Below are 13,052 nucleotides of genomic sequence, written 5' to 3' on the forward strand. Positions count from 1 at the left end.
ACTGCAGTTTTAGTGTTCTGAAAATAGGTTTCTGCTACTGAAATAAATTTTGTCATCATCTCCTCAAGGTTCGGCTTTTTCTCTTACTAGTAAGGTTGTTGTTGGAAGCCTGGAAGGGGTGGTGGTCTCTAATTCCCTTGGCCTTCCTATGAGAAATTTGGGTGGTTCCTCCAACCTACATTGTAAGTGTTACTATAAGGATTGTTTTGAGGTCGAGGATTATTACCCATATAATTCATTTGTTCGTTCTCCATGTTGTGGACATAAGGTGGGTACTCTGAATTGCTAGTTCCACCTCCACTTGCATCGCACTGCATTACTGGATGAACCTGTGAAGAACCAAGTAAACCATCAATTTTTCTATTCAAAAGTTCTACCTGATTAGAGAGCATAGTAATCGAATCGACGTTAAAAATGCCAGCCGCTTTTGTCGACTTTGTCTTCATAACTTGCCACTAATAATTATTCAGTGACATTTCTTCTATAAACTTATAAGCCTCTTCAAGTGTCTTATTATTAATGGTTCCGCCAGCAGCCGCGTCAATCATCTGTCTAGTTGAGGGATTTAGCCCGTTGTGAAAAGTTTGAACCTATAGCCAAAGTGGTAACCCATGGTAAGGGCACCTTCTCAATAGATCCTTGTATCTCTCCCATTCATCATAGAGTGTTTCTAAATCCATCTGCACAAAAGAAGAAATATCATTCCTTAGTTTAGTTGTTTTAGCCGGCAGAAAATATTTAAGTAGAAATTTTTCAGTCATTTGTTCCCAAGTGGTGATTGACCCTTGTGGTAACGAGTTCAACCACTGTTTAGCCTTATTCCTCAATGAAAAGGGAAACAACCGAAGGTGAATGACATTTTCAGAAACGCCATTGATTTTAAAAGTGTTGCAGAGTTCCAAAAAAATTCGCTAAAGGAGTGTTTGGATCCTCATCCTGCAAACTATCAAACTGAACAAACTATTGTATCATTTGAATCGTGTTAGGTTTCAGTTCATAATTATTTGCAGCAATAGCAGGCTTAACTATACTCGATTCAGTTCCTGTTAAAGTAGGCTTAGCATAATCATACATAGTATGCAGAGCAGGATTCTGATTTATTGGGTCTGCAGCAATCGTAGGAGGTAGCGGATTATTCTGATTATCAGTCATCTCCTTGTTTGTAGTATGGATATCGTCCTCTTCCCCTTCCTCTATGTATTGTACGCTTCGCCTAATTTCTCTTTGATTTCTACTAGCTATGCTCTCGATCTCACTATCGAGCAATAAAGGTCCTGACGGGTTTTTTCTAGTCATAAACTATAAAAACTTGCCAGAAGTAAGAAAAACAAAGTTTAGTAAAAAAAACAAAATTAAATAAAAAAATAATGACTAAAGTAATAAAAATTAAGCGTTCCTAATATTTTAGTCCCCGGTAACAGTGTCAAAAACTTGATGGTCGACAAATTAACTAAAAATTTGACTAAGGCAAGCGCACCTATCGAACAGTAGTACAGTCGTGGTGAGACCGGAAATATCGTATCCACGAGGACTAAAAGTACTAGTAATTACTATCTATTGCTATCTAGCCAAAGAATTAAAGTGTGTTTTTAAACTAGAACTAATGATCTAATGAACTAAGAGTACGACAAAGATGAAAGTTTGGAAAATACTTTAGGAAAAATCGATGGAGAAGACAATACCCAAAGAAGAATCCACCTAGACTTCACTTATTATCTTTGAGTTAGACGATTTATTCACTTGACTTAATTTGTAGAAATATCTGATTTATGTTATTATCCCTTTCAAGACTAAGAACAACTGACTCTAGGTTGATTAATTGAAATCTCTTTCTAATTAAAATCCTATTGTCGCATTAACTCAATCTATGGATTCGCTTATTAGATTTGACTCTAATTCGGTAGATTTATGTCGTCCTATCTCTAGGATTGCATTCAACTCCGCTTAATTATGAATGATCTACTCTTAAATAGGGACTTTTGCTCCACTGAATAAGCACATCAAAAACCTGAATCAATACCCTGGAATATTAAAACAAAAATTAAACTCACAATTAAGAGTAAGAACAAGTATTTATCATATAAATCAAATAATAATAAGATCCGTTTTAGGTTTCATTTCTCTTAGTTATTTGGGGAGTTTAGTTCATACTAATGGAAAACATCTCAAAATATGGAAAACAACAAAACATAAAGAAAACCCCAAAGAACTTCTAGGAATTTGGATGGAAATATTTAGTCTTGATGTAGATCCTTGCTTCCGAGATGATTTGATGGCTGTCCTTAGGTATTTTCTACTTCCAACTCTGTATGTCCCTCTAATCCTCTTCTAGGGTCTTTATATAGACTTTTGAATACCCTCTTTAGCCTAAAATAAGCCTTTTTCGAGTAGAACTAGACTTGGTCTCGACAGGGACACAGCCATGTGCGACACCCGTGTAAAGATACTCAGGCCGTGTGCAATTCTGACTTGGATTAATTTCGACACGGCCAGTACACACGGGTATGTGGCCTACTCGTGTGTCACACACGGACGTGTGGATCACCTGTGTGAGAGTGCTTGGGTCGTGTGAAACACAATTTTAGGCCCATTTGGTTCCTTTTTGGCCCGTTTCTCGCTCTTTTTGTTCTCTAAGCTTTCCTGAGTATAAAACACGAATTTAAAGGATTAAGAGTATCAAATTCAATAAAATTAAGGAGAAATCATCCATAAATATGCTAATTATGGGATAGAAATATGTATACATTATGGTTTATCACTTGCAAAACAAGAGGCTGTGAAGACATGCTCTTCCTGTGCTTCAACATCTTCAGCAGTCTGAGCTTGATTTTGATGGTATGGTTGTGCCTTTGGCTTGTTTTTGCACACCTTTTCAATGTGTCCTAGCTGTTTACAGCCTCTACACTGAATGTTTAGCCTATACCAGCAATATTTTTCAAGGTGAATAGTCTTCTTGCAATGAGCACAAGGTGGAAACTTCCTTTTAGTAGCTTCTTTCTTGCCTTTCTCTTTCTTTTCTGTCCAAGGCTTCTTGCTTTTGAAACTTGAACTCGAGCTTGAACTTTCTCTGCCTCTAGCATGAAAAGCTCCTTCAGAATGCTCCTCCATTCTGTTTTCTCTTCTTTGCTCTTGTGCATAGAGAGCGTTTATCAAATCTGTGAAGGGGAAAACTGATAGGTCCCTCGAGTCCTCCAAAGAAGAGATCTTTGATTCATACTTCTCTAGAAAGGTTGTTATGACTTTCTCTACTACCCCTGGTCACTAAAACCATCCCAAGTAGTCTTATATTGTTAACTGTGGCCATGATCCTGTCAGCATACTGCTTGATAGTTTCTGACTCCTTCATCCTCAGATTCTCGAAGTCCCTTCTCAAGTTGATTAGTTGTTGTTGCCTGATCTTCTCTGATCCTTGAAACTCCTCCTTGAGTTTGTTCTAGGCCTACTTTGGAGTGTCATAGGCCATTATCCTTGTGAAGATCACATCTGAAACTCCACTTTGAAGACATGACATGGCCTTGTACTTCTTGGCACAATCTTCATTATACTGCCTGATCTGAGCTATGGTTGGATTTGCTCTCAAGGGAGGTGGCTCTGTGTCATTTTGAAGAACATTCCATAGATCATGTGCTGCAGGTATGTCCTCATTTTCACAGCCCAAATATTATAGTTCTCACCAGAAAAAACAGGTGGTGGTGGTGAGAAGTTCATCATTGCAACAACTAAAAAACAAACCAACAAAAAACAACTCCTACTTCTTTCTTTCAAACACAAATCAACCACCAAACAGTGCACAACCAAAGCTCTCAAAGACAACAGGCTCTTGATACCATTTGTTGGGTTTTTTGCACAGGACAAAAAATAGAACCAAGTAATCTAAATGAAATATGAAGCTCTTTCTGAAAATAGAGCAACAAAGTAATAAACCCTGATAAAGTATATGTTAAGTTTCAATCAAATGATCAATGAAACAAAGCAAAGAAATTTTGTATTTGAAATCTCAAAACAAAAGTAAATCGAATGAACAAATTGAAAGAACAAGTTGGCAACTCTCATTGCTTGAAAAGTTCAAATTACATGTACATAAGTAGAAGGATTACATGGAAAGAAAACAGAGCTTGCTTGTGCAAGTGTCTAAGCTGTAAAATCAACATAATTACAACCTAAAAGCTACTAAATAAGCTAAGTATCTAGCTAATCCTTAGCAAATGCAAAAACTACATTGAAACAACAAAAGTCAACCATCACATGGACTCATTGACCGAATTACTCCTTGGACAATAACATGCTACAGCTGTGATGCCCGGTCACTTGCTTGCTCATGCATGGATACATGGATACATGCATGTTGCTATAGTTGCCACCTTTTGAACACAAATAGAGAAGCTAAAGGCTATCAATCAAGAGAAATTGTTTCAGGAGTGTTGGAAACTAGAAAGATGAATTTAATGGAAAATTTTCACTGTTGGTTATAATTATCCTAGACATTGAACAACTTGGATTGGTCTCCGGTGAATGGATCATGTTATCTATTTCAGATTCTTCATCACCATGGTCTTCAATCACATTTCCACCTAAAGCGTTAATCAACTCCAGCTCCATTGCTACTTGTTTCATGGTGGGTCTTTCCTTTCCATTAAGATTCAAGCATCTTTTTGCTAGTAGAGCCACAACTATAATCTCTTGTTCTAGACCATCCTTTTCTACCATTGGATTGAGAATGTTAAATAAGGAATTCTCCTGCAGTGAATGCAAAAAATAAAATACCAAGCTTTTCACTGGCTCTGATTGTTTTGCGAAGATGGGTTTTTGCCCTGTTAAAAGCTCAATTAGAACAACTCCAAAGCTATAAACATCACTCTTCTCCGTAAATTGACTTGATCGAAAATATTCCGGATCCATGTATCCAAAAGTTCCTTGCACCCGAGTGGTTAGATGTGTTTGTTCAAGTGCAACTGATCTTGAAGTTCCAAAATCTGATAATTTTGCCCTATATTTATCATCCAAAAGTATGTTACTAGATTTGATGTCTCGATGATAAATAGGAGCAGAAGCAGCTGAATGCAAATAGAACAAGGCATTGGCAATTTCAATCGCAATTCGTAAACGCATTTCCCATGTCAATGGTAATTCTTCATTTTGGTTGTGAATGAGATCGTATAATGTACCATTTGGGATGAACTCATACACCAATAGAGGAACTTCAGCCTCTAAACAACACCCTAAAAGCTTAACCACATTCCTGTGATTAATTTGAGATAAAATTATCACCTCGTTAATGAGCTGCTCAACTTTCTTTTCGTCAAATTTCTTTCCTTCCACCATTTTGGATTTCTTAATAGCCACAATGCTTCCATCTAATAGCATTCCTTTACAAACAGTCCCTTGACCTCCTTGACCAAGGATTCGTTTTTCATTATAAGAATCAGTCGCCTTTTTCATCTCTTTTGAAGTAAACAACTTAATTTTTTCAACATTACCTTCATTTCTAGATAAATGTTGTTGCAGTAACAAACCGCCATTCCTTTTGAAGTATTTCTTCTTTAGCATGATGCTTTGCTTTCTTTTGAGGACTTTGTACATACTCCATGTTTCGAGTAGCAGAAATAGTGTCCCAATACTAGTGCTGCAACCTATATAGATATAAGAAACATAGTTAAAAGATAAATTTGAAAATTAAAATACATGTTAAAAAACCATGAAAATGTTTGGATAATTTTTTTTTTCATATTTGATAGCCCTTCACTTTAAATGAACAATAAGAGAACTTTATTGCACCATCAATTGTTTTGATATTGAACTTTTACAAATTTAACAATAAATAACTATTACTGCATCATGTATTCAAAAGTAAATATATCATTGATTAAATTGACATAATCCTATAACTATAATGAATCTACTTTGAAAAACAAAAGATATAAATCCAACACGTACCTACAATAATGCTTGCCAAACTACTACTAGTCTTTTGAGCCTGTATTTTGTACTCGCAAGGAAATCTTATACTATTGTATTCATAATGAGGAGGACAAGACTTCGACGAGCAATAGTTGCCAGGGGTATTCAAACAAAGCATGCAGCAATTCAGATGATTCTCACAGTTCCCATCTGTCATTTATGAAATGAATAAAAAAGGTTATAATCATATTATTCGATTAAAGTATCTAAGAGGTCCTTATACTATATGGATCGGATCAAATTAGCCCTTCTATTATTAAACGGATCAATCTGGTACTTATATTATTAAAAAGAATCAAATAAGTTTAAATTATAAAAGCATTAACATTTATAGAATAAAATGTCTTGAATTTTTTCAAAATCTATTCTATTTCAAACAAAATATTTCATTTATAGAACCATAAAAACTTTAAATATAATTAACTCTATTAAATAGTAAGTATTAGCTATATTCCAATTTGGTCTTCTTTAATTCTTTCTAATAATACAGGGATTAGATTAATTCATTTACTAGTAGAAGGATTAATTTAATAAAATTCCTATAACAGAGGGACTCTTAAATACATTCACCCATATAATTCAATAGATATTAATTAATTAATGCATGTCAAAATAGAAGTTATTTTGGTATCTAGTTTCATTTTCCTTTCGTTCGTTCAAATTATTCTAGCAATAGGAACCTTTGGGAAAAAATTAAAATATAGAAAATAAAAGAAATTCAATTGGTATTACTTTTATTATAACAATTAACACCACATAAGTTAAAATGTAATTAATTGTGTTTTCCATCAAATTTAAAGATTAGAAAAGACTTGAACAGAATTAGGTATTATATTAAAATCGTAAAAAAATAAGTATGGTAGTTTTGTTTAAGAGGATGGATAAATTTTATATATATATATATATATAAGGTATATAAAAATTAAATGTGTACAAATCCTTATATTTAAAATTTGTTTTTTAAGAAATTCAATAATTGATTCCTACGATTTATTCGCCACATCAAACTTAATAGGCTATATACATTTAGAGCACTATGGATGTTTAAGAATTTTGGGAGGATATAAAACTGAAGTTATTTCACTCTGTTTTGTATCTTTTTATATCATTAATATTTTTATAATTTAACTATTGAATTTAATATTTTATTTATATAGATCAGACATGTTAAATTTGACATAAATTAAAAATTTCTAATTTTTTATGAAACGTTGAATATATATATATTAATATATTGAGTATTGTAGATCAATATGATAAAGATGTCAAATTGGTTCAAAAATTTACGTGCATGATAAATACAATTATATTAATAAATTCAACGATTTGATTGTTAAAATATTAATAGTATAAAAAGATTTAAAAGGGTGTAAAACAAATTTAATTTTATACCGGTATAAATAGATTACTCCCATATTTTTATACAATTGTTTTATATATATATATATATCCAAAATTTACATACTTTATTAAATATAATTTTTTAATAAGACTTTGAATATCGAATCTTCAATTGATTAGTATATTTTAGTCATGATATACCTCAATCAATAATAACTAGATTATGGCACACTGCGTGAGTGAAAAAAATTATGTAACAATTTATTTATAAAAAATTGATATAAAAATTAGGAGTTTGATTGAAATGGTAAAGTTAAGATATTATCTATCATGGTGTCTTTGTTTAAATTTCATTATATTTATTTTTCTAGATAGATTTTACATAAAATATAAGATGAGAAAAATACTCTCATAATAATATTTGTTATTTAATAAAGTATTGGATTTTCATAATTTCTCAATTGAGTCAAGACTCACTTGATGTGTGACACCAACTCAATTAGTCTTCTTAAAAATAGTACTAATTTAATGTACACCTACAATGTGAGTGGAAAAATTATGTAATAAATATACTTATTAAAAACTTTTATAAGAATCAAATGAATCATTGGTTGAAATGATAAATTTAAAATTTATTGTGTGAAAGGGTCAAATCTCACCATGTTAGATTTATTATGGATTTTATATAAAATGTAAAAAGATGGGAATACCCTTAAAACACTATAACTTAATTTGTATATAAAATGGAATTTTATAAATTTTCAATTGAGGTATACTATAAGTAAAGATCATATAGATATATTTAAAAAAGTTCCCTAAAAAAACATTAATTCGCACCTTTGCATAACGTCCAAACAGTAATATTCCTCTTCCACGCACATAGATTAATAAAGCTCAACCTCGACCAACAATATTCACCATCCGATGTACAAGAAGTGCTCAAACCATCATTTAACTGGAACACTCCAGATATTGGTGTGCCCCATTGCAGTTGTGTTGGGATATGCGTCCCATTACTTATATCAAAATCTTTTAACTCAAAGGTCAGATAGTCAGAATAAATCATGGAAGCAAATCCACATGATTTTTTCCTCTTATAATCGTTAGAATCAACCATACTACTCATGTTTACGTAGAATGAACTAAGACCCTGAGGAATATTAACACGACAACCAACAATAGAGGAAGTCTCGTTATTAATCCTACAACTTGGTTGCAAACATCCGCTTATAAAATTGTCCATTTCATTACCGAAAACAGTAACCAAATTATCGCATCCTGAAGACCAGATGATGTTGTCGGAATCTGAATAGTAAAAGTGGGTGTCAATTAGGTTGAGACTCATCCCATTATGATGGTTCTTTCGACAGTTAAAGTAAGTTATTGGATGGTTAACCGTGATGGTGCCGTGCAAGAAATCAAAGTCCAGTATTTCTAGATTTGTGTCATTTATGTTTAAGAAAGGAACTTTTTCCCCGTTGGCGGTTTTGTTGTAAATTACTTCAAACCAACCGTCAGTTTCATCATCTTGGTCCTTCATTCTAAAGGGGTAGTAAAAAATAACATTTCCACAGGTCCATACCTTGTAGGTTTTGACATTGATAGGTCCTAGTCCTGGTCTTTCGCATCCTGTGGATTTAGCAAAAAAGGAGTAAATCGTAAAATCTACTAAATATATGTACATCCAATTAGGGGTGAGAAAAGCTCAATTAGATTTGAAAATATCAAAAAAATTCAAATTTTGAGTTAATCGAATTGAGTTATTCGAATTATTCGAGTCAACTCGAATAAGTAATTCGAGTTTCAAGTTCAAATCGAGTTAAATTTTACAATTAGAATAATTCAAATAATGATTGGTGTATATATCCTTTAGGTCTTCATTAAGTTTGAAAATGAACAAATTGGTATCTCTCAACAAAAATTTAAAAAATTCAAAATAATTTTAAATTTCAAAATATTTATAAAATTCCAAAATTTATATTTTTAAAAAAATATAAAAATTCTAAAATATATAAAGAAATTTAAAAATTAAAATTTTCTAGAATAATAATTTTGGGACCTAAATAAGTTAATTAATGATTCAAGTTTATCATACTAGAGTATTTTTTATTTTGCTTTGAAAAAGTTTTCAAATATATATGGTTTCAAATTTATGTGCTTTAATAAGGAATTAGTTATCTTGTAATAATATTTTAATTTGACATGTTTAATTTTTTAATTTAAATAAAAATTCACTCGATTCGACTAGGCTCAAATTTCATTTCCCTCGACTCAATTCGAAAAAATTTCGAATTGAGTTAAGATAATAAAATAGGACTTGTCAACTCTATTAACTCGAAATTATATATATATAACCAATATGAAGCCAGTGGTGTCCTTGATCTCCCTAATTAAGTGAACAAATTAGTAAACTACACCTTTCTGCCTCTTTCAAAAGAATTAATAATTTAACATAAACACTTTAACCCTGGAATAAATGTAAAATTACATTTTAACTCCTCTAAAAAAATAATTTAATTTAATTTAATCTCATTTAAGTATTAATTCAAGTTTTTGGAATACAGAACTTTTAGGTATAAACTTTTGAAAGCCAAAAATATTAATATACAAAATGAATGATCCTAAACACTGACTTTAAACAATTAGCAAAATCATCATTATATTAGCTGAATTAAAAGAAGAAAAATGAAAGCCAAGCAATTGAAGTGACTGACCTCCCTCACCGCAATAGCTGGAATTCCAGTTGAGCACCGCAGGAACATGCGTGGTTCCATTATTGATGCCACTGGGCAATGGGTAAGCACTACGGAAAGAGTACTGGCTAAAGATGAAAGCAGATGCGCATCTTTTGCTGTCACGATACATGGCTGTCATGTTTACGGTATAGGAAGTGAGATTTGCAGTAATTTGCGTAAAGCAGCCAGATTCAGAAGCACCATCGTCACAACTTGGTTGAATGCAGCCTCCAAGTGAATCAGATTCGTTACTTAAAATAGTAGCCAAATTTCCGCAACCTACTGACCCGAAATAATTCATATCACTTGAGAAGAAAAATGGAGTGCCTGAGAGATTGACCCTCACACTATCCTCGTTTGTACGATCACAATTAATGTAAGTAACTGGATAGCTGATGAGAATGGCGTTTGAATATAAGGGTTTCCCAAGTACCTCCAGATCGATGCCATTTACGTTTATGGAAGGCTTTTCCGCATTGAGGGTTTGGTTGCAAGTTACTCTAAACGAAGAATGAGTATATCATCTGCTATGGATTCCAAAAGGGGATGGATTGTAATATTTCCACATACTTCAACACAGGCAGGTCCTTGAGATTCTGTAGCTTGTAATATTGGGCAAACAGGAACAGGAAGAGGAAGAGGAGTAGGAGGATGAAGTAAAGCGGCAAGTGAAAACCCATTTGCGTTGTTATTTTGTTTGAGGGAAATGAATGAAGATTTAAAGAAACAAAGGATGATTGAGTGAGAAGCAAATAGAAAAGTCTTTGCTCACACTTTCCTTGAAGTTCCCGTGTAAGTGCATTTGATTTGAGAATAATTCATTATTTTGTAAAGACTGTTGGACAAAATTTTCCAGCTACACTAAGAGGTAAAGAATTTTTTTTTTAAAGTTACATAAAAAATAATAAATGTGATTAGAAACTAATTTTCGGTCTCCATTTAAAGAGTAGGTTACGTATAAAGAGTTAAGAGACAAATAAAAGGGATAGTCAAGCCTTGAACCCTAATTTAATTATATCAGCAATTGGATGAAAGAAGTGATAAAAAACACCTTTATTTAAACTGTACAATGGATAAATATATCTGTGATTATAATCAATTTTAATTAAGTTTGTACTTTATCTTTTCATCAATCAAATAGGTATATAGATATATTTATGTTAATTATTAAGTTGATACGGTCCTAGTTGTCGATAAAGCTAGAAGGGAGGAGATAACAAGGAGTGAGCATTTTCCTTAATGAGTGATAGCAAAGTTGATTGTTCTTTACAACAACTTTGAGAAGAAATTCCGAGGAATGTCACTTTTGACGCTGTTCCTATGATTAGAGGTTTTACATTTTTATTTATAGCCATTCAACATAGTTAGTATCATAACTCTAAGAATTATTTGTGTTACCATATATGTAGGTATTTTTAGACATTTAAGTGAAGTAGTCAATAAAACTCTCAAGTCAAGTTATATTTTATAATTTTTTCAATTTTATTTAATAATTATTAATTTTTATTTTTTATTTTTTATAAATTTGGACAATTTTTACATTTTTTAAAAATATTTTAATAATTTGATATGTCACATCAATATGTTTTTACATGGTATACCATATGCCAACTTCTCATGATTTCCGTAAATCATGTAAACGAAGTATAATATTTAAATTAATCAAGAATTTTGATTTTTACTGAGTTTTTTCACCATTTAATTGTATATTAATATTTATTACTTTATTAAGAATTGGTGTTTATGTAATTTTCATGACAAAATTGGTATTGAGCTCAATAAAATATATTATATAAGCATATATAGATATAACTTCATTAAAATCTGCGAAGAGAGAAAACATTATTAATTTGTCTCAAGTCCCTTTTTGACCAGATGAGAAATTTTGTAGATAGAAGTTGAATACGATTATTTTTTGGTGAATTACAAGAAGAGAGTAGAGCCCTAACAGCAACGTGACTTAAACCTAGACCACATCTGGGGCAATGAATACCTTAACCACTAAAAGAAAAAAAACATATCCAAAACATGTATAATAAATACCTTCAAGAGATAAAAATAACATTGAGTGAAACAAGTATGAATTCTTGGGAAATTACAAGACTCCACCGGTGTGAAAAATAGAGAAGCTAAAGGCTATCAATCAAGAGAAATTGTTTCAGGAGTGTTGGACACTAGAAAGATGATTTTAATGGAAAAGTTACATTGTTGGTTGTAATTGTCCTAGACATTCAACAACTAGGATTGGTCTCCCATGAATGGATCATGTCATCTATTTCAGATTCTTCACCACCACAGTCTTCAATAACATTTCCACCTGAAGCTTTAATCAACTCCAGCTCCATTGCTACTTGCTTCATGGTGGGTCTTTTCTTTCCATTAAGATTCAAGCATCTTTTTGCTACCAAAGCCACAACTATAATCTCCTGTTCTGGACCATCCTTTACTACCATTGGATCAAGAATGTTAAACAAGGAATTCTCCTGCATTGAATCAAAAAAATAAGATACCAAGCTTCTAACTGGCTCTAACTGTTCTGCGGAGATAGGTTTTTGTCCTGTTAAAAGCTCAATAAGAAAAACTCCAAAGCTATAAACATCACTCTTCTCTGTAAATTGACTTGATCAAAAATATTAAGTTATGTTATTTCTTTTAATTATCAAGCCGAGCTCGAGTACAAAAATTGATAAATTAGCAATTTAATCGAGCTCGAGTTCAAGTAGCTGGAGTATCTCAAGTGAGTACGAATATAAAAACAAATGTTGAATTGAACTCAAACCAAATATCAAATTCTAAATTTTAAATTGAACTTAACAATATTCAAACTCGGCTCCATTACGCAACTACCCTCTACAAGCTAATCAGTATAGCAAGTATCTGCTTCCGTAAAAGGTGCAATGCACCCAATTTGCTTTCATGACATCTTCTTTCCTAATTCAATGTACAGTAGAAATTTCCAAGGAAGATTTGCAGAGAAAGACAATAATCTTGTTGGGTTTTTCACACAGGAAGAAAAAC

At 32.1% G+C, this 13,052-nt stretch overlaps 1 protein-coding gene and 1 non-coding gene across 2 annotated transcripts; one reads left to right on the top strand and one right to left on the bottom strand.

The window, feature by feature from the left end:
* Nucleotides 1–606: 606 nt before the first annotated feature.
* On the top strand, nucleotides 607–713 carry LOC128280979 (small nucleolar RNA R71). The gene has a single exon (XR_008271196.1). It is a non-coding gene; the product is annotated as a small nucleolar RNA R71 (small nucleolar RNA).
* A 2,726-nt stretch (nucleotides 714–3,439) lies between these two features.
* On the bottom strand, nucleotides 3,440–5,619 carry LOC128280751 (wall-associated receptor kinase-like 1). Its single transcript, XM_053019097.1, has 3 exons — nucleotides 4,494–5,619; nucleotides 3,675–3,719; nucleotides 3,440–3,591 (listed from the first exon to the last, which is right to left on the bottom strand). Exons 1-3 carry the CDS (start codon nucleotides 5,578–5,580, stop codon nucleotides 3,440–3,442), a joined length of 1,284 nt encoding a protein of 427 aa, XP_052875057.1. The 5' UTR covers nucleotides 5,581–5,619.
* Between the last annotated feature and the right edge of the window lie 7,433 nt (nucleotides 5,620–13,052).

Source organism: Gossypium arboreum, chromosome 9 (assembly GCF_025698485.1).
Source record: "Gossypium arboreum isolate Shixiya-1 chromosome 9, ASM2569848v2, whole genome shotgun sequence".
NCBI lineage: Eukaryota > Viridiplantae > Streptophyta > Magnoliopsida > Malvales > Malvaceae > Gossypium > Gossypium arboreum.